Genomic DNA, 21,230 nt, shown 5'->3' with positions numbered 1-21,230 from the left:
ACCACCACACGCACCACTGTGGTTTGTGCGATGCGTTTTAGAGAACAGAGGAAATATAAGCAGATTCTCTTTAACTCAGACCACTTCCTCAATATTTACTGATAGGCGCTTATGGCTACGCAGAGAGATGGCTCCACAGTTCCTTTCTGAGTCACTTCATAGCCAAAGGAAGTAACATAATAAGAAGAAGATAAGACACAAACATAAACACATTACTCGACACCAAAGTGGCTTAAAAGTGTTTAATATCTCCCCTTAATTATAGGCAGCACTACAAAGACGTTCAAATAATAGAACAGCAACACTCGCACGTCATTTTACAATACAAAATAGATTGCAACATCCTTCAGAAATAAAATAAACAATAAGTAGAATCAATTATATTAAAGCAAAACTGCACAATAGTTCTATCACATGAATGTTTTAAGAGTTGTGCAATTCTTCTTCCCCTGTCCCACGTGTGTGTGTGTGTGTGTATGTGTGTGTTAAGTATTACTTGACGACAGCAGCTCATAACGTTTCCCCCTTGTCGGATCCTCAGTCAGCTGTAATACACAACACAACGCAGGGACGCGACGGAGGAGGAGGAAGAGGAGGAAGAGGAGAGAAAACCTCCACATTCAGTCTGACACTTGTCTTTCTCAGCCGCTAACGTGCTCTGGAAGAAAAGGAGTGGATAAATGGATGGCTGCAGAAAGTAACATTGTCCTTTCCTAAGTGTTTTCATTCCCTCAGCATGCTATAGAATGTGCAACATAAGACTTCTCCTCTCAGATTATCTCCCGTACTGTCGCTTTAAAAAGGTTTCTAAGGAACCTTTGCGCTCGTCTAAGAGCCGGTTTACAAAGTGTCGTGTAGGCATTTCATCCATCTCCTTCTGATTCTTACATCGACTTAGAAAGAAACGTTGACATAAAGGCTTGTTAGGTCCAAAGCTTATTAGAATTATCCCCACTTGTACTCTTAACACGTCATACCTGTATTTTAGGCACAAAGATCACAGTTCTGTATGGAAATCCTTATCATAGTCAGTCGTCTCTGCACTCTCGCACAGTCACAAAGCCTCAAAGAGTCAACCACATGTTTAAAAAAACCAACTAAAAAAAGAAAAGGAAACACGGCTCAGTGTACAAATGTCATGCACCGATGTGAGTACACCGCCAAAAACAAACTGGCCTGGACAGCACGAGGGATTCAAACTCTTCTCCCGTGAGAAAAGCTGAAAGTAAAGCTAAAAGTGCTGATGTATTGGAGAGCAGCGTGCCTGTAATACTAGAAAACGTCAGTTAGTGATGGAGATTGAAGGAAGTATTCTGAATGAGGGGAGGGGAGGAAGGGAGGGGGGGGGGGGTCAGTAGTTAGTGTGCAGTTAGACTAGAAACGGAATGATGTCATCAGTAACTTTAACACCGTCAGATTTTTTTTTGCCAGATTTTTTTTCCTGCACACTTCAGAGTTCACTACGTCTGCACTAAAGTACTACGGGAGAGGGAAGGCGTCACTCCTGCCGCCGTCGGCGAGGTTGCGTCAGGCGCAGACACGTAACAAGTAAAGTCAGTTATATTTCATATGTGTACAACTGCGTGTTAAGATTGATTTTTCGAGATAAGAAAGGTTTAGAGTTGTGAGACATTCCACGAGTCTTTACACAAGCACACCGCCGCTCTGGAAGGCGGAGGTCAAGCGCTCGTCTCGTCCTCTTTCTTGTCTTTTTTGCCCTCGCCTTCGCCTTCGCCCGGGTCGCTGACGTCGCGCCGCCGCTTGCGGTTGCGGGCGCTGGCCTTTGACGCTGGCAGAGACTCCATGCCCAGGACCTTGTGGATCTGGCGGAAGGCGAGCAGCCGCAGAGCGTGCTGGTGCCAGGGAGGAGGGAGAGAGGGATGTAGGTTTATGGGATGACGCACAAATCTTCAATAGACACTTGCAGGAAGAGGCGTGGGAACGTACCTGTGCGCTGGCGGTGATGTCTTCTCTGGCTTGAGGCACCATGCTTCCCAGAGCGTCGGTCGGCTCTTTCTCACAGGGGTCCATTAAACCTGGGCCGTCTGATTGGAGGAAACAAAGGACAAGGTAAACATGGAACAGTCTGCACAATTACATCCACTACTACTACAGCAGGAACAGTCTTTGTCAGACGGAGTGATTCCCTGCATGTATTCTGCTTAAGCAATTTTTTTTGGGGTATTGAATGACACAAAATTGGTGAAAACAAGAGACAAGAAATGAATCTCTTCATTAAACATTTAAATGAACGGCCACACTCAGATTTCAGTGGCGAGGTCAGACTGAGTGTGAGTTTGTCTGACCTGGCAGGAGGATGCCGGTGGAGATGCACTCCAGGACTCTGCGCATGGCCTCGCCGGGGGTGAGGGGGCCTGTGGCACTGCTGATGACCTTCTGTACCAGCAGCTCCATGGCCTGCAAGCACAAACACACACTCAGGCCATCAGACTTCAAGCTCTCTTTACAATAAACACTAACACTGCATGAGCTCCGGGTGTTTTCCACTACAAATGTGTTCAAACTGATTATGACTGGTGAATGGAGACAGGAAATAAAGGACAGGTGAAGCCACTTACCCAGCCAGGCATCTTCCCCCAGGTGGGCACCCTTTGGCATAAATCTCTCAGCACCCTAATGATGATCACGCACGACTGCAATCCATTGGCACGAGCCTTCAGAAATGAGGGGGAAAGGGAGTTCTCTGGTTATAATGAGGTCATGAATCATTTCCCCTGTTATAACCCCATGTTAGAAACTAGACTGAAGGTAGAGCAGGAAAACAAAAGATGGTAGAAGAAGCCGTGCTAAGGGAGAATGCAGACTATTGACTTATTTCTTCTCTCCCATAAAGCCACTGGGTTGACATAAGTAGGAACACCAGGGATTTCTTATACAAATGCCCTTAAAGAAAAATACATCATCAATTCCAAAAGTCAAACTTAATCTGTCTTGGCCCTGGGTTTCGCCTGTCAGGTAGAACTTACACAATTAAACCTTGTAAACATTCCTAAAGTGGGAAAGGAGCTGAAGTGTGTCAAGAGCCACTGTGATACTTTTACCTGGAACCATTTGGCGTGACGCAGGGCAGCCAGGTATTCCATACACTTCTTCTTACTCAGGACATCAGTGGGCTCCTTCTCAGTCACACCTGGTGGAGATAACACAGACTAACCATGGTGTACTGACAAACTGCTGCAAGAGCCACATCACCACCGCAATATTCTTAATATTCGTCTTATTGCTCTTCCTCCGCAGTGAAACATCAGACAACGCACTGCGGCTGTTGTCTGGACTGTGAACGCCTCTGTCCTTGGATCCTTTCAAAGCTCCCTTTGTGTGTCAGTGGACTGGAGTGGGATGTTATGAGCAAATCGCTGCTGACATACTTAAAAGTAGTCAAATAAAAGACAAACTGAGGTGTTACAGGCACGAGCAAAGAGAGGGAACACCCAGGCACTCAGAGAGGAGAGGAGAGGAGGCCGAAGCTTTGTCTTTAAAAGAGTACTGTAACTCTTTCATCACAGCATTATGATAGAGGGCCGTTCTTCTTGATCTGATTGGTCTCATGTAGGCCCTTTAGAATCTCTCTTCTTCACTCAAACTGGGTGCTCGTGGGTCATTTCACTCTTTTTGCAATGTGACTTAACATGAGAGTGTGGATGAAAGCTTTCATTAGGACAAATTTAGCAACAAAACAAGACGGACATCGATGGAAATAATAACATCTACCTGAGCGTGAATATGGGATTTCTACGCTTATAAATGGGCCTTAGTTTTACTTTCATTGTTAGTAAAGAAAAAGATGAACTTGTTGAGTCTAAGGGCAGATGGGTTTCCATCTGACAGCCAGAGCACTTAGTCATTTCATTTAAGGTGGCCAGATTTTGCAGAGGCAGTAATGAATCAACATGATTCTGTGATCTCTCCCCCCCCTGATAAAGGCGTCGGTTCACACCACATGACTGCTTATCGTTTATGAAACCTTTGGCTCATAAACGACAGTGGAGAGCCTGATTCACGTCGCACCCAATACGGAACATCTCACAAGTTCCCATGAGAGCAGAATGAATGAATCAGTGATGATCGATTAGGATTTCGCAATGACATGATTCTAGGCGATAAGCACCAGAGAGCCTGTGCGCTCTCCATTTACACTTTGGCAGGGGTGTGTGCAGTGTTGTGATCATTCTGGTCATTCAAAGTCTGGTAATGAGATCAGCGAGGTCATTCTGCCCTGACCGAGTGAGACAGGGCTGAAATGGGGCTAAGAATCCTGACTGGTCCCCGGCTCCCTCCTGTCATTTGTGACAAAACCAGAAAGCAAACGTAATGAGGCCAAATCTGTCAAACACACAACGAGACAAAGCAATGGATGAAGTGATTGTGTGTTGTTATGTTGCCTATTAAAGGAAATGTGAGGAGGATCTGCACTTTTATGAATGACGACACATTGAGGAGGCAGACCGGTCACCCTGACACAGGTTGCCAGGGTGATTTCCACAGCATCCACTGCGGTGATTGATGACTGAAATATTTCACAAGATAAGACTAGAGGGGCTTTCCACACTTCCATGTCCACTAGAGCTGAGGCGAGAACAGACGGCATTAGGTTTGCTTACAGGGCAAATGCATTCAAAAACAAGAAAACCAGCCACATGTTTTGAAGTCTACACTACCATACCACTTAGAATCAAAGCCCCAGAGCTATCCCAGCTCTGCCCCGTCCCACAGGAGAAGCCTTCCCACTTTAAAAGCCTCAGAAACATGGCTGCCCTGGCCTTATGCTTAAGTTTGCTGTTCTTAGTGGTATGTATGTAAGTGTGGTCTTCAGATTAGACATCATTAGGTTGCCTAGGTCTGCTGATACAGAATAAGGGCCACTGATCAACAAACCCAAACAAAACAGAGAAAGGAAAAGAAAGGAAATGGCCGGAGAAAACATTTCTACCATGTTTTCCAAATGGGAAGTATAGACTGACAGGCTGACAGGCTGACAGGCTGACAGGCTGAGGTGTCAGAGGAGGGGAGGGAGCGTTTCAGACACAATGATCGGGAAGACTTCATTTCAGTGGGCACTTTTGTTTCACTATCGATCATTGTGGGGGATAACGTGACACTCTGACACCATTTGATTAGTGATAATGCCTCTTTATGTTGCAGGGATGAGAGGGAAGGGGAGGGGAAGGGGAGGGGGCGTATATCGTCAAAATGCAACAAGAAGCAAAGCTCTTCTTACAAAGCGTATTTCTGCATTTTTAAATCACCATCCTGACACATTTTCTCCGTCATGCCTAGTCCTCGCCGGCGCTAGCGTTACTCCCTACAGGGTGATCTGAGTGTGTGTTCCCCAGAGAAACACACACCCTAGTGGCACAGAAAGGTCGGAGAGCCCGGCTTTTTGGTTCCCATGTTGTGAAAAAGAAATGGAAGAAATTGGGGTCTAATGTAGCTGCAAAAAATGGGGGAAATAAAAACGTTGGGGACAAATAAATGGGTGAGTAAAGTAGTTGTTGTTGTTTAAAGGTGTTTAAAGGGTTAAAAAAAACAAAAATCAGCAGATCATTTTTTTTGCTCGAATGTGGGCTGGGTTAAAGTCCCACCTGGCGTTCTTCACCATTAAGGATAGTTTCAGCCTAAACTGCAGGCTGTCAATGGGTGGGTGGACTGGGGTGGGGGTATATAGTGTGTTACACACAGTGCTAACATTTGGTGGTCTGGTACTGAAAGCTTTGGCTTCTCTAACCTTTCTCAGCCGCTTTTCCTCCTGCCTGCTTGTCCTTCTCAGCAGCAGGGTCCTCCCTCATCAGCGGCGAGGTGAGAGAAATGGTCACCTGCATTTTGGGCTCCTTGCTTGAAAATATCACGATGTTGGCCTCCTCGGGGTGAGCCTGCACCTCATACTGATCTTCAGAAAATGTCTGCCGGTTAAAAGGACACTTGGAATTACTCACTACAGAGGAGGAAGGGGTGTCGGGGCGAAGAAACCAAGCAACAAAAAGGGGGGTGGGGGCGGGGCCTCGTTTGGAGAGATGTGTGGGTTTAACTCTTAATGTTCTCAACCCTGGGTTATGCAAATTGTTGACAAATTGTTGACAAAATGTAGGTTCCATGATTTAAAGAGGGGCTGTGTTGTGAACAAACAATGTTTCTTAAAATGTAAGAAAAGAAGGGGATCAGTTTAAAAACAAAAGGCCACGTCTCACTCTGTAGGATTTGGTGTCATAACCAGGCAGGGAATCTAAAGATCAGTGACAAATGATCACACTCATTGATGATGATGACTCATTACAGCTGGAGCAGGAGGAAGGAAGAGTGAGGAATTACAACAAAGCACTTCTTCGGTTCTATCTCTGTAGTTTTATCCGGCAGCAATTCCCTATTAGATTCATGTTTCTGTGTTTAGTCTACAGCAGTGAGAGCTAAAGGATCCCGTGGGATCGTCGGCCTGGAAGTTGTCTCATAACAAAGGATGGGGAACAGATTTAATGGTTTGCAGTTATCATCATAAATGTGCAGGACAAACTTCTCTCTCACTGCTGTGTGAGAAAACCTGTTCTAAGGAAGAAGGGGGACATTTCTCTGGCTTTGGTTTTTGATTATGAAACCATTTGGGCCAATTATTCTACAAGTGCTGCCATTACTGAATTGTGATTTCCTGTTGGCAAAGCAGTTACGGTTGTGAAATTTTGCTCTATAACAAAAACACTCAACAACATATCTGACAGCATGATGTTTAACCTGCACACACACACAGCTGAACACACAGGATCTCTGCTTTCTCCTGAGCAGTGATCCCATTCCCAGTGATACCACAGACCTTAAACAATGATGTCATTGTGCTGAATTCCAAATGTCTCGTGCACAGCGTGAGGACTCACAAGCGCTTTCCTGAGTAAAAAACTGTCATTGTTTCTTACCTCCAGTTCCTTAGGCAGCTGCTTGGCGATGCTCTTCAGGAGGGAGATGGTGGGTTTCTTTGCAGTCAGCAGGATGAGCTCCACATTCCTGTCCCCGCGCAGCAGCAGGCCTTTAGCCAGGATGCCCACCCTCATCACTCCTTTGAGCAGTCGTGCAGGGTTCTCCTTACTGTCAGAGTTGGATCAGGGAGAGGGAAAAGGTCTCAGATAAAGAGCTCCAGAGCCGGTATGCTGAGACATTTACTGAGCAAACCCTTCACCTGACCCAGCTGTGCAGCCTCACCTCCTCCAACAACCACAGAGAATTTGCCAAAAATCACTATTTACCCTTTTTCATCTCCCCCTTCGTCAGCAGTAGCAGCAGGAGCAGCGTCGGGAGCAGCATCAGCATCAGCATCCAGAGCATCCGGGGCATCTAGAGCAGGAGCAGGAGGAGCAGGAGGAGGAAGAGCTGGAGCAGGAGCCTGAGCCTGAGGTGTCTCCTTCTCCAGCAGGGTGTCTGACACCAGTTTGAGGGCTCTCTCCGAGTGAGAGACGATCCTCTGAACGGCCTGCAGTTCCTCTTCCACTGGGTAGATGGTGGAGTGCTTGGCCATGATGTGGCGGTCGTCGGGGGAGTCTGGGCGACGCACGCATGTCTTAATGGAGAGGGAGAGGCCACAATGAACACACGTGGAAAGAAGTCTGACCTGAAGCTACTTCCTGTTTCTTGTTTGATAGTAAACAATTGAGGGAAAATGGGATAGAACGGAGATTTACGGAGTCTATTTATCCAGATTTCAGAACCACCTTTCCTCTTTCATTTATGCTGGACTCTGTAGAAAGTGTTAGAAAAACACAATGACAGCAGTTGCAGTGCTCACCAGCAGAGGGGGCACTGGCATTCCAGGCCGGCTCATCAGGGGTGGAGGGGCCAGTCGCCGCCTCTGCTCCCCCTCCATCCTCCTCCAGTACATGTCCTCCTCATACCGCCTGCAGGGAATCAGCAGATATCATGAGAAATGATTGTATTCGTTAAGAGTAATTTGAGAGCTTTTCCATTTCTGGCCAGAAGTTCTGACCTCATCTCCATGTGCCAGCGCTGCTCCTCATCTCTCTGCCTCTTCAGCACCGCCTTCTGCTTCTGCTTCTTCAGCTTGCTCTCCTGCAGCTTCCTGGCCCGGTTACTGGGTTTGATCTCCACAGGAAGCTCCGGGTTCACTTTCTTCTGCGGAGGGAGCGAGAGGCAAACTTCAGGATGTGTCACAAGCGTACGTGAGATTCCTCAGGACATGGAATGAATGGCTCTGCGTGAGGCTTTGTCTATCAAAACAATCTACACAGAGCCCTGCCTCTCCACAAAGGGACTTGGATCTCCACCTTACTGATAAACACTCGTGACTCTGCACTCTGTTACGCCCTGATCCTTACTTTGTATTGCAGTCTGTGCCTTCGTCCTTTCAGGTGCATGTCTTTCGCGTTGGGGTCATTGAAGCTGCACTCGCAGAGTTTGCAGTGGAAGCGAATCACTTTGCCTTCGTCGTTACGAACCTAAGACACATTCAGGCGAGCACACAGGCAGTGTGATTACATGATCATAAACACAGAGCTGTCACACACACATTCAGCAGATTATTTCTCACTTACCTCTTCTATGTAGTCGTGTCCCACTGGCTGGATGTCTCCCTGACCTCCAGCTCTGTCACTGTCTTCGTCGTCACTCAGAGGGTCCATTTTATGAACTGAATGCTGCATGGGTTCCTCCACCTTAGGTGGAGCCACAACCACCACCGGGGCTGCAGTGGGAGCACTGGGTGGCTTATTGGCTGTGAGAGATTGGAGTTTTGAGGGTTAATTTAAAAAGATTAACCTTTACCTCCCAAAAGAGCTTTAACATAAAGACTGATTAAGATTTTGGTACTTTCATCAATTCAGGTGCAGCATTCAAGTTCCACCGGATAATAGGAAACTACTAAACTGAGCATCACGTTACTTAAATCAGGGATAAATGTCTCCACATGAACTTCTGTAATTATCTTCACGACAAACTGAGCAAACTTACAAATGACAGATAGCTTGGAAGGCATTGGCTTCTTGACTGGCGCTGGTGTTTTAGCCGCGGCGTGCACAGCGGCCTGTTTGGTTGTTACACTGGGAGTCGATGGTGCAGTTGCAGGTGCGGCTGAAATGCTTGAGAGATATGAAGAAGCGGTGGTGGAGACGGGAGCTTTCCCGGCTGTGGAGGTTGTAAAAACGGGCGCAGAATTGACCAACACCGGCTCGGTTGAAGGTATCGGCTTTCCCAGCTTGGTGTGGAGTTTCACCACCTTTACAAGGTTAACAAAGTGAGACAGGAAGAGGTACATCCATTTAAGGCTGTTGATACTTAATGCCATCCCAAATCTCTGGGGAACAGTTCATCCGTAGACTTGGCAGCTCAGAGGGAACATTACACGAGAACACCACAGTAAGGTCAAGCCTGTTTTTAAACATGTCATGTCGTAGCTTTTTACATGTATTCCATGTATTTTTACATGTGTTCCTCAAATAACAGCAATTAAGGAAAGACAGAGGGAGAAAAGCTGAGCTTACCTTCTGGTGCTTGGCCCCACGGATGTGAGCAGCATAGGCATCCACCCCGGTGCAGGAGACATCACACAACTCACAACGTAGCTGGGTCTGGACCCCTCTGGGGCCGATACTGGCCCCCGTTTGGCCCCCAGACTTCAGGGCTGCCTCCTTTTTCTTGTGCTTCTGACCCTCCAGATGCTCCCTGTAGGTCTGATGCAGTGAATAAACCAGTTAGTAAATGTTAATGAGCGAGCACACACACACACACACACACACACACACACACACACACACACACACACACACACACACACACACACACACACACACACACACACACACACACACACACACACACACACACACACACACACACACACACACACACACACACACACACACACACTCTTGTTAATCTCATGTAATCATGTGTCGTTACCTGAGGGCCAGCACAGCTGATCTTGCAAATGTCACAATAGTGGAGCTGAGGCTGCTTTGGCGGCCCTTTGGGCTTCTGCAGCTTGCTCTGATGAAACGACGGCTTCTTGTAGGTGTTTCCTGTTGGCGCCGTCACCATGTTGCTGCCCGCGTTACTCCAGGAGGAGTTAGTCAGCTGCTTGGGGGGAGGCTGCACTGGGGGCTGCTGCTGCTGCTGCTGAGGCTGAGGCTGCTGCGGCTGCTGCTGCTGCTGCTGCGGCGGAGGCTGCGGCTGGGAGAGAGTTTGCTGTGCTGGCTGGTAATAGGAGGGGGTGGATGTGGAAGTGTAGCCACTTGAATCATAACTGGAGTAGTTAAGGCCTGAGGGTGAGAGGAGGAGGAAGAGAGTGAGGTTTAAAGAAAAGGATTAACTATGAACACAAAGCTTAAGGGACATGCTGGTACATCTCACTTAAATTTTGGCAGGGCTGATAAATAAACACTCAATATAAACTGAGGAGCTTTTGACAGGTGTCAGATTGTGATGAGATACTAGTAAACATTATTCACAGTCTCATTGGGATATGGGAACACAACGACATAGAAAATACAGAATAGAAGTGATGCAGTGTGCCGAGTTCTTATCTTCATCTCTGACATAAGGGAGCTAATTGCCAACCTCAAGAATTTATCTGCAATCTCATCTTATCTCTTTGTCCATCCTGGCACTATAAATATACACACACAGCTGAGCAGTGAAAAGGTTGATCAACTTTGTCAATTAATACAAAAGATGAGCTCACTCTGCACACGTCTTAACTTCTTAAATCCTATACATCCAACGCCTTAATGATTTTACTGCAGCGAGCTCAACAACCTACAGGACTGCAGTGAAAACTCTACTTCCCTCCCTCCTTTTCTCGCCCTTACCCGAGTAGGAGGTAGCTGCGACGGTGGAGCTGAAGGAGGAGCCGAGGGTGTAGGAGGAAATAGGTGTGGGAGGCAGCTGGACGCTGGTGGAGACTGGATAGACATTGTAGCTGGTGGTCACGGAGATGGCGGGGGCCAGGGGCTTCAGGGCAGTGACCTGCCTCTGAGGAGGAGGAGGCTGGCTGTACACTGTGGTGGGGACGGGACTGTACGCACTCTTGACACCGACTGATACTGAAACAGAAGGGAGGGGAACAGAGATGAAGGGGAGGGAGGGAGGAAGGGCATTAGATTGATTTGACACATCCATTACATCGCTTCGAAATGACCGTGACCGATACTGACATGTCATGTGGGATATATATATTTATAATTCTCATTGAACAGCAGATGACCAGAGGAGACACATTGCTTTTGTTTCAGATTAACCTCCGCAGAGTTCAAAGTAAATAATAAGCAGCCTGTAATGACTGACTGCTGCCAGACTCCTCAATGAGCCAAGGGACGTGTGTGTTCATCACAGTTACTTAGACCTGAAATACCAGTAATAATGTCCATATTCATAAAGCAATGGGTACATGAGACGTGATCAAAATAACACCAGACTTGTATTCAAGAATCCCATGGGAAACATAAAGAGTACTTACAGTCCATGGTGCAGTTTTTGGTAATATTTATTTTGTTATCTTTCATTTAGACATGAAACTGTAATCTATGATGAGTCAGTGGGCTCACCAGGTTGGTAGTAGTTCTCTGTGGGCGTCCTCTGTGCTGGGGCGATACTGGTTTGGTAGTACTGCTTGTTGTCATAGGTAGTCACAGCAGCAGGACGTCCGTAGCTGTAGTTGTCCTGTTGGTGTTTTTAAAGACCTCATTTAATCTGTGATCTTCTAACAAGAATGTCAATATTGAAGGTAATGTCAAATATATAAATGGCACAAAAAGCATTAACTAGGCACTAATAACAATAAGTCACACAGTGAAATATAAAGTGAAAAGTGTACTGACCGTGTCTGAGTACACCTGGTACGTCTGAGGGGTGGTGGTGGGCTGCGGGGGGGCCGGGGGGTCCGGCTGCCGATACGCATAATCCGGGGGGGCCTGGTGGCTCTGGTAGGCCGGGTAAGGGGCGGTGACCACAGGCCGGGCCGCCTGGACCGGGGCCGGGGAGTAGGATGCAGTCACGGCGTGAGCCACAGCCGGAGCCTGCTGGACGCTGTAGCTGGCTGTGGAGGGGTGGGAGTAGGCTGGGGGGGGCTGGGCACTGAGGGAGGGGAGGGGAGGGGAGAGGACACAAGAAGAGTTCACTTCCAGTTACAAAGGCTTTTAACCTCTGCTGTGGTGTCTGCACTCATTCTGAGCGCTTTTCCACGCGGCCGCTCTGTCATTACCGTCCATCACTAAGCAGCTCCCAGCATCCTCTCTCATTTATGGACGTTTACTTTTGAAAAACCAAGACGTGAAACTCCTGCATGCACAACGTATTTTCGTCCTCTTTTTCGTTTCATCAGCACAGCGGAGGCAACTCGTGTTACCGATGTTATCGGGCACAGATAAGATTTACTGCATCTCAGCTGTTTAAAAATTCACCACATCCTAAAATCCAGCCTGGACGTCACTGAATACATGAACATAGGGAGGAGAAATCATACATAAAATACCTCAAACTGTTTTGTATCTCAGTCAGTGTAGAGATGATCATCAGAGCTATTCTCCTTTCTTTTGCTAAAGCTATTTTTAAACTGTGCCTGATCTCATTTTCACACTTACTTAAACACCACATAAACAAACCATTAAACAAATGAGACACTGAGATTATGCCGGCACTCTAGGAGCAAAATGTAATTACCTCACACACTCCACTCAATGATGACATCATTACTCGATCATTACCCGACCCTGACCTGACCTTTGAGAGAAATATCCTATTTTTTATTCAAATAAGCAGCCGACAGAGAAATGAACAGAGGTCGGATCATTTGCATGGTTTGGGACGCACACAGATAGAAATGAATGGCTGCCAAACGCTGTAACCGATGCTGCTGTCAGAATGTGCGTTATGATTTCAGTGTCAGGATGAACAAGAACATGAGAGGGCTTCAACCAAACGATACGTGAAGCTCTCAAAATAGAGAGCGAGCACACATGTGTAACAGTGACTCCAACACTAACTTAACAAAGCTACAAACACTCGATCCAACACCAAGCTGTGTTTGACAGAAAGTCTCCCAATCTAAGCTTTTTTAAAGATTGGATTTATCAACAGAAACGCTGCAATGCACTGATGCTTTAGTGAGCGCAGATGTAAGCACACAGGATACACATCAAGCGTTTATCTCCAAGATTAAATAGCGGAAGTGATTTTTATGTTGTCATTAATGTCACAGGGATTCATGATCACAATAAAGTTCAGTCTGTTGTTTACCCTTTTTATCGCCCATCGAGGCTATTAAACCAGTAATTACAAGACCAGAATGCAATATTTTCTCATATTTAGAAACTAAACTACAGTGTTACCACAGCGATATGAGGGGAGAATAGATGCGATCTGTCAGAATGTGACAAAGTTATTCAGGGTATTAACGTCATAATTTTGAATGGAATCAATGACTTCTCCCTCCTAACTGTACCCGTAAGTATTTAATAAACATTACAGAGCTCTGTTTGGTTCTCAGCTGCTGTTAGCGCTCCTTAATCTGAACTACTGCACTAAACATCACCGACACATTCACTTCAACCCGCTTGGTGACGCATGTTATTTAAAGTAGCCAACTTTTAGTTTGCATTAACACAACCTTACAGTTAGTATGCGCTTTCTGATCAAAAACGGGCCTGACTCAGGTTCATATAATGTCAAGCATGTCGACAAGTGCTGGCCTGCACACCAGCATGCTAACGTTAGCTCGCACACTAGCTGATTAAAGCTAGCTCAACAGCTTCTTCTGAGCTCGCCCACGCAGTTTAGTCCCACCAGAGACAGTGCTCCTGTTGTTGACTATAAATTGCGACACATGGGACGTGCTGACATGAAGCTGCATCCGTGGAATTACCTGTACTGCGGACCGGCACCATGTGTGAAGCCGAAATAATTGCTTGCAGCCATCTTGGCATCTCCAATACAGTACTGACAGTCAGCAGGAGAGACGCTGAGCTGAGCTGAGCTGACGGCAAGATAGTTCCCCCCTCCGCTACAGGCCAGGCGGCGTCCGAACGACGGGGAACGTTCTGTGCTCTATTCTCCTGTGTAGCAACAGTGGTACAACCGTTACTATTACTTGGGTATTTATGTTTCATTTTAAACAAATAATGTCTACACCCACACACATTCTAAATATCAGATAGAAAGCCAGCTTTATGTATATCAGAAAGAAATTCCAACATTACAATGACACATTTCAGTATTACTAAAATCACCCAAACTAACTAACTGTTCCTTCTTATGTTTTATTTAAACATAGATGTAGTTAAAGATGTTACTCATAAACATCCAGACCGGTGACCTTCACTGCTTTACCTACAAAACAAACCAGCTAAACCTCTACCAGGGTGAGATGGTCCGCGATTTGGGAGATGGCGGAAGTGGATTGGAGTAAACCCTCTCGTTCCAAATAAACTCTCTTGCGGTATCCACCGGAGGCGGACAGGGGCAAAAATGGCCCGGGACTGTAGATTCTAGGGAATTTTTATGCATGCATCTTTAGTTTTACCCTCCCTAATAGAAAATCCACCAATCAAAAGGCAATTAAGATCTTCTTTTCAGTCCCCGATTTCATCAGATACAGTGTAGATTTCCCTGGAACTGTTAATGGACAGATAGGCTCTCCCCCCAGCAGATGGCAGTCTAGAACAGTGTTTATACTACAACAGAAGACTGCGTGATTTGCCACTTCTTGGCGTCATTAACTAAAGAAACGAAAAACAAACAACCATAATGTCATATTAATTTATTGGTGTAATCCTAATCACGTGCATTACATTCAAATAGAGAGGAAAACAAAAAGAGAAAGAAACAAAAAGGAAAAAAACACACCCCAAAGCTTAAGACAGTGGTTAGAGGTCATAACTTTATTTATCTTTGTATTGTGTCTTACTCATATTATATAACAATAGCTGTCACTCACTCAAACCACCGCACATCAAACTGCGAACGGCAAATGTTGGATCTTATTTTGAAATTGTTGGGTGGAAGTTGGAGTGTTGTCCCACCGGGTGCTTCCGGGCTGCGTGACCTGCTTCGTCCTCCACAAACACCGGGATCTTGACAGCGGGTCGTGTAAGGACAACAACCGAACAATCATGGTTTTCGAGGAGAAGATGATCATGAACGGGGAGCCCGACGATGTACGCCATTTTATTTAATGTTATCTTATCCTGTGTCGTCAGTAACTTGGCTGAATTGAGTTGCAGCCGCCGAACTGGCACTCCTTAGTCACCTTACGTTAGCATGAACTAGCGTTAGCATGTACGTGCAGCGGAATAACAATGGCCGCAAACACTTTTATTAAAGGAGGAAGTCATATAGCAGAGTTAGCTTCTTGGAAGCCAGTGAAGTAGCTGTCTGATTTGTACGCTTTTGTCACTTTTTAGGAGGAGGAAGAAGAAGAGGAGGAGGAAGAGGAAGACATGGTGGTACGTTCAACTGAATGCTTGTGGATGACGTATTCATATTGTGTACAGAGAATCAATCAGCTGATATCAAAATCAGAGACAAAACAATACAAGTGGATCTCAAATATGTTTGAAATCCACTTGACTGCCACCAAATACATTAGGTATACATTTTAAATAACTTTCTATACACATTAGTACATTTCTACACTTTAACTCTTCATCTTCTCTCCCAGGATCCTCTGGACGCGGTGAGAGAGAAGTGTGCAGTGACGCATCACTGCGTGCACACACAGGAGAGGCTGGAGCAGTGTGAGACCAGGGTCGGCTCACGCTCCTCCACCACAGAGGATTGTACTGAGGAGCTCTTCGACTTCCTCCACGCTCGAGACCACTGTGTAAGTGTAATACCTGACATGTGGAGCCTAACAGAGGGGTAAAGGTCACAGAGAGAAGCCAGAGTCAAAATGATTTCCTTTATCACTTAGACCTTCACTAAAATCTCTAAAATGGGTTGACCTTCATACCTTAGTTGGTGTTGTTGTTGTTATGATGGCTGTAATGCAAGCAACAGATTTGCAGCTTCTGTCTGAAAAAGATGTTGACAACCCAATATCTTCACACAGCTCCGCACTAGTCTGATTGTTGCAACTAATTATTGTCCAAAACGGATATTAAATTGCATGTAGTGTTGATTGTGGTGTGAGTTCCTTAGTTAAACTCTTTCCTTCCACAGTGGAGTGTGTTTGTGTTCATGATTGTGTCTCTTGTCGTCTCTAGGTGGCACACAAATTGTTCCATTCTGTCAAATGAAGAACCTTCCTGCCCGGTGCTCCGCTGGCTCATCGCATTCTTCTGACGTCGTATTAACATGGTTCTGAAATCATGGATCTACTGTATGTTGTAACTTAACGTGTATATTATATATATATATGCTCATGGGAAGAAAAAGGTGTTAAAACACAGTTGTTTGTGATAGAAATGCAATAAATTGGATGGGCTGAAAACTTTGTGTCAGAAGTTAATATGTTTCTAAGTATTATTACTATTACTATTACTATTATTACATTTGAACATTGTGTAGTTACTGTATGACATCTCTGACTGTTCGACTGAAAGATTGAGATCCAAGTCACGGTAACATTGGCACTGTTGTGAGCTCGGGGTGAAATGAGTGTTTACACAGACTGAGCAATCTGAAAGTATTGCATTTTTAAAAAGTGTTTTCAATCTTTGGAACACTTGGTGTGAAGTTTCCTCACACATGCAGGAAAAGTGTTGCAGGGTTGTGCACTTGTAAAAGGGGAATAAAGTGATAATGTATAAAGTCATTACAATCCCAGTTCCATTTGAGCCCGTAGCAATCCCTTATCACAAGGTGTGCCTCACTCTTGATTCAACTGTTTATAAGTCAACACAGACTCACACTGTTGAAGAATCTGGACAGAGAAGCAGGTCCCCATGGAGCATGTGATGAAGCACGTCAGGCAGGGAGTGCAGCTGGACATCAGGACAGTGGCACCTGCCGCCTGCGGGGTGGGAACCCTTTACCTGCTGGGCCGGAGGATCAGAGGCTACTGGGACGCCAACAGCAAAGTCCTGAGAGCCAAACAGCGGAGAGCCAAGGCCACGAGGCGGGTGGAGCAGGCTGTGAGACAGTACAAGGACACGGTAAGACGCTGGGTTTGATAGAAATCTTTTTCACACAGCTTAAGGCATAGACTCACTTTCCATCCAAGGTTAGAAAGCTGATCCCTAGTGTTGAGAAAGTAAATGCAAGACAAATGGAAGGAGCTGAGCAGTACTGTCAACATATACCGCCAGTCAATCAACCTGTGTAACCAAAGAAACTGTTTACAAGTACAAGTTGATAAGACCCTGTATCTTCGGAACCTACTGCTGTTAAATGACTATTTAATTGTCTCAGATTACTCTTTTTCTCAGTTCATAGAGGACAGTGGTACTGACAAATATTATCCAGCCAAACAAAAACTACGTTGTATGATTATGCTTTTATTGATGTTATCTGGTAATGTTCAGCCCAATCCTGGTCCTGATCCTGGTCCTCCTAACACTTTGCAATCATTAGCCACTCCTTCAGATTTCAAAAGCAGACATGGACTTGGTTTTATACATTTGAACGTTAGAAGCCTTGTCCCTAAAATGGATATGATCAAGATCTGGGCTAATACAACCAACGCTGATATCATTATTATCTCTGAAACATGGCTTGGAAAAACTGTATCCGATGAACTTATTTCTATTGAAGGTTATAAATTTTATAGAACTGACCGGGTTGGCAAAGGAGGTGGGGTTGCCATATATGTGAAATCTAAGTTTATAGGCTCTGTAACCCTGTCATTAACTAAAGCTTAACAGTTTGAAATTCTGGCAGTGAAAGTGAATATCTCAAAAGACTCTGATATTACAGTAGTTGGGTGCTATAGACCTCCATCTGCCTCAAAGGATGCTTTCCAATCTATATCTGAAATATTACATGAAATTAATGACTCTGAATTTATTCTTATGGGTGATATGAATTGGGACTGGCTTTCTGGGAACTCTGATTGTTTTAAAGACTTGTGTAATGACCTAAACTTAGTGCAACTTATTAATGAACCAACAAGAATAAATCCCAAAGCACAAATAAAATCTACTCTCCTTGATTTAATCATAACAAACTCAGCTCATAAATTTACCTCAACTGCCGTATTTTGTAATGACGTCAGTGACCATTGTGCAGTCTCTTTTTGCAAGAAATACAAAAATCCCTAAGGCAAAACCGCCCGTCATCCTAAAAAGACATTTTAAAACAGGCTTTTCTGCATGATCTGTATCACAGTGATCTTAGCAGGATGTCTTTGTTTTCAGATGCTGAAATGGCATGGGATTTTTTTCATTCAAATTTTATTTCCATTGTAAATAAACATGTACCAATCAAAAAGTTTAGGATCCGTGGTAAGGACAACCCTTGGTTCTCAGACAGCCTATCAGGACAAATCTGTTTGAGAAATAAAATGTGGGCACAAGCTAGATTTTCCAACTCTTCTGCTGATTGGACTACATTTAGAACCGTAAGAAACAAGTGTACGTTGATGATTAGAAAGTCCAAATCTGAGTTTTATTTGAAGTCAATCACAGTAAACTTAAACAACCCTTTAAAGTTTTGGAAATCAGTTAAATCTTTGTCAGGTGCACATGTGACCTCAAACCTCCCTGAACAGATTCTCATTGGTTCAGATGAAATAAAAGACAAAGCAGCTACAGTCAATCAGTTTAAAAAACACTTTATTCAGGCTGGATACATATTTGACCAACTGTAAATAAATCTGTCCCATGTACTGCAATTTCAGCAACTGAATCTGACACTGAAAATGTAAATTGGGAATACTTTTAATAATAATAATAATAATTTTAAACCAATTTCAGTGTCAGAAGTTCATAAAACCCTCAGAGACAGCTGCAGGGAGACTCACTGAATCTTGAGGAGGTGTTTTATTCTTACATGGAAAAGGTAACAACACTCACTCAGACTCACAGACTGACAACAAAAACAATCGTATGCATGCTGACCGGGTTTCTCCACAGGTTATTGAGCAGACGCATTGTTACACTTGTGGCCTTTGCTCCCAGTTATATTTGACCTACATTGTCAATATTTGTTTGGGACAAATTCATGCTTGTCTTAGGCTGCAGGTGTTTTCTTTAGGTGTTGAAACACAAGGCAGTGGTCTCTGGTGTAATAATGCCTAATAATTACCAGATCTGTCTAAACTCTTTTAATGTAACATATAGCTCAGGACCTTAGAATGTCTCATGTGATGGGTTTGTGTCTGTGCTGGTTCTTCATATAGGCTTTAGATGTAGACAAGAAGGTGAACTGCTGCACAGGAGTTTTGCTGGAAAGCTTGGACCAGCTCAAAACTCTGTCGGCTCCTGCAAGGACGGCCTGCTGTATAGAGTTCCAGTCAGCATCAAGGAAAACATAGGATACAAAGTAATGTGTGGTTATGAGATAAAGAGCTGCATTACAAAGACCCTGGATTGTGTAATCGAGGAGCTGTTTAATTCAATATGGAAATTAGTTAATGTGGCTAAGAGCCAGATGCTGCTGTGGTTGGCGTCATGTTTGCGTGTGTTGCTGTGCTGTTTTGGTTCTCCTTTGCTATTTCCCTGTTAAAACCCCAGAATCATGACTCGTCCATGGGCTTGATGGTGGCATTGGACCTGCCTGTGCAGAAGGACTCTGTGGTCGTTGAAGTCATGAAGAAACAAGGAGCTATTCCCTTTGTGAAAACCAACTTGCCTCAAGGCCTGATGATGTAAATCACTTTAGACAGAGCACAGAACACAGAATATACAGTATAATTTTACAGCTTCTGCCTTCTTTATAGGTCATGATTGTAATTCTTTATGTATGTTTTCTCCTTTACTGCCTCATCTCCAGTTATGATTGCAGCAACCCCTTCTTCGGTCAGTCTCTGAATCCCCACAACCTCCAGAAGACCACTGGCGGTTCCTCTTGAGGGGAGGGGGGTCTTATTGGGGGAGGAGGCTCCATACTTGGTATAGGCACTGATGTTCGGGGCAGCATCTGTATCCCTGCCTCCTTCTGTGGCGTCTGTGGCTTCAAGCCCACAGGCGGCAGGCTCAGGTAGATTTAAGCTTCAGTTATATAACTTACTTCATGAAGGTCACAGCAGTTTGCACAAATCCTTTGGCTGAGATTGCAGAATCTTGCAGTGCTTTTATAACCTTGTAATATTTCTCTCTGTCTTGCTCAGTTTGCAGGGTGTAAACACTGGATTCCGAGGACAAAGGACATGTAAGTCAATGAGTCACAAGTTAGTTGAGTTTTGTTGAGTTTTATTATCCATCGACTGCCTGGATTCTTCTTCCTTATCACTTCAGCACACTCATGTCCTGGGCCCATGGCTCAGGATGTGGACAGCCTGGCTCTGTGTATGCAGGCTCTGCTCTGTGACCACATGTTCTCCCTGGACCCCACTGTCCAACCTTTACCATTTAACATGCAGGTGGGTCCTTTACCCTTTTCAATTTAGTAATGATAAACAGTAACAATCAAATCCCTCAGGTGAAACACAAACTCTCCAGTTTTGCCTGTTATAAACCATCATGTCTCTGAAACACTCTGCTGTCACTGAAAATGTTGTTGTTTGTTTTCTTCTTCAGGTGTACCAGAGCTCCAGATCTCTGAGGATTGGTTACTGTGACAACGACAACTTCACGCAGCCGCCCCCAAGCATGGCTCGAGCGCTCTTAGAGGTCAAGGGTCTTTTAGAGCGTGCGGGACACACTGTGAGCATCAGCTACACACACAAACACACACCATTACACACCAAACTATCTACCTGCACCATCTAATACAGATGGGTTGTGTTTATTTTCCTATTCTTCCACATGTTTGTTCAGTTGGTTCCCTACAAGCCCCCGAGGATCAGCCACGCCATGAATGAGCTCATTTATAAGGGCATGCATGCAGACGGGACCTCCATGCTGCTCAGAAGACTGTGAGTCAAGAGTTATTATATGAACCAATGAGTCATTGATTGTGTGATATTGATATGCATAGATCTCCAGAAAACCTTGTGATGTTTCACTTAATTTTGTCCATTATTTCTTAATGTCTTTACTGTTTTAGGAAGACAGAAACTGTGGATCCCTCTGCTGAACCACAGATTTACTATTACCGTTTCCCTCACTGGATGAAGAGAATCCCTGGTGATTTCCTTTGTTCCACAAGAGTCACATCTAAATGTCCAATAGATGGTATTAGTTTGAAAC

General features: G+C 44.9%; 2 protein-coding genes and 1 pseudogene across 2 annotated transcripts; 2 read left to right on the top strand and 1 right to left on the bottom strand.

The window, feature by feature from the left end:
• Positions 1–227: 227 nt before the first annotated feature.
• zfr2 (zinc finger RNA binding protein 2) lies at positions 228–13,975 on the bottom strand. Its single transcript, XM_076153057.1, has 19 exons — positions 13,868–13,975; positions 11,826–12,081; positions 11,553–11,667; positions 10,818–11,051; positions 9,910–10,268; positions 9,492–9,680; positions 8,962–9,226; positions 8,547–8,725; positions 8,331–8,450; positions 7,982–8,127; positions 7,784–7,892; positions 7,248–7,558; positions 6,921–7,089; positions 5,747–5,921; positions 3,063–3,151; positions 2,580–2,675; positions 2,307–2,418; positions 1,948–2,045; positions 228–1,853 (listed from the first exon to the last, which is right to left on the bottom strand). Exons 1-19 carry the CDS (start codon positions 13,918–13,920, stop codon positions 1,680–1,682), a joined length of 3,249 nt encoding a protein of 1,082 aa, XP_076009172.1. The 5' UTR covers positions 13,921–13,975; the 3' UTR covers positions 228–1,679.
• A 1,027-nt stretch (positions 13,976–15,002) lies between these two features.
• uqcrh (ubiquinol-cytochrome c reductase hinge protein) lies at positions 15,003–16,359 on the top strand. Its single transcript, XM_076153467.1, has 4 exons — positions 15,003–15,158; positions 15,405–15,446; positions 15,662–15,823; positions 16,206–16,359. Exons 1-4 carry the CDS (start codon positions 15,114–15,116, stop codon positions 16,236–16,238), a joined length of 282 nt encoding a protein of 93 aa, XP_076009582.1. The 5' UTR covers positions 15,003–15,113; the 3' UTR covers positions 16,239–16,359.
• Positions 16,360–16,886: 527 nt separating this feature from the next.
• Positions 16,887–20,960, top strand: LOC143002784 (vitamin D3 hydroxylase-associated protein-like; annotated as a pseudogene).
• Positions 20,961–21,230: the final 270 nt, after the last annotated feature.

This window comes from Genypterus blacodes, unplaced genomic scaffold (assembly GCF_046128005.1).
Source record: "Genypterus blacodes isolate CSIRO-AG114 ecotype Tasmania unplaced genomic scaffold, CSIRO-AGI_Gbla_v1 ptg000058l_1, whole genome shotgun sequence".
Taxonomy (NCBI): domain Eukaryota; kingdom Metazoa; phylum Chordata; class Actinopteri; order Ophidiiformes; family Ophidiidae; genus Genypterus; species Genypterus blacodes.
Note: the sequence above shows the minus strand (reverse complement) of the source record. Positions and strands in the feature narration are given on the sequence as shown.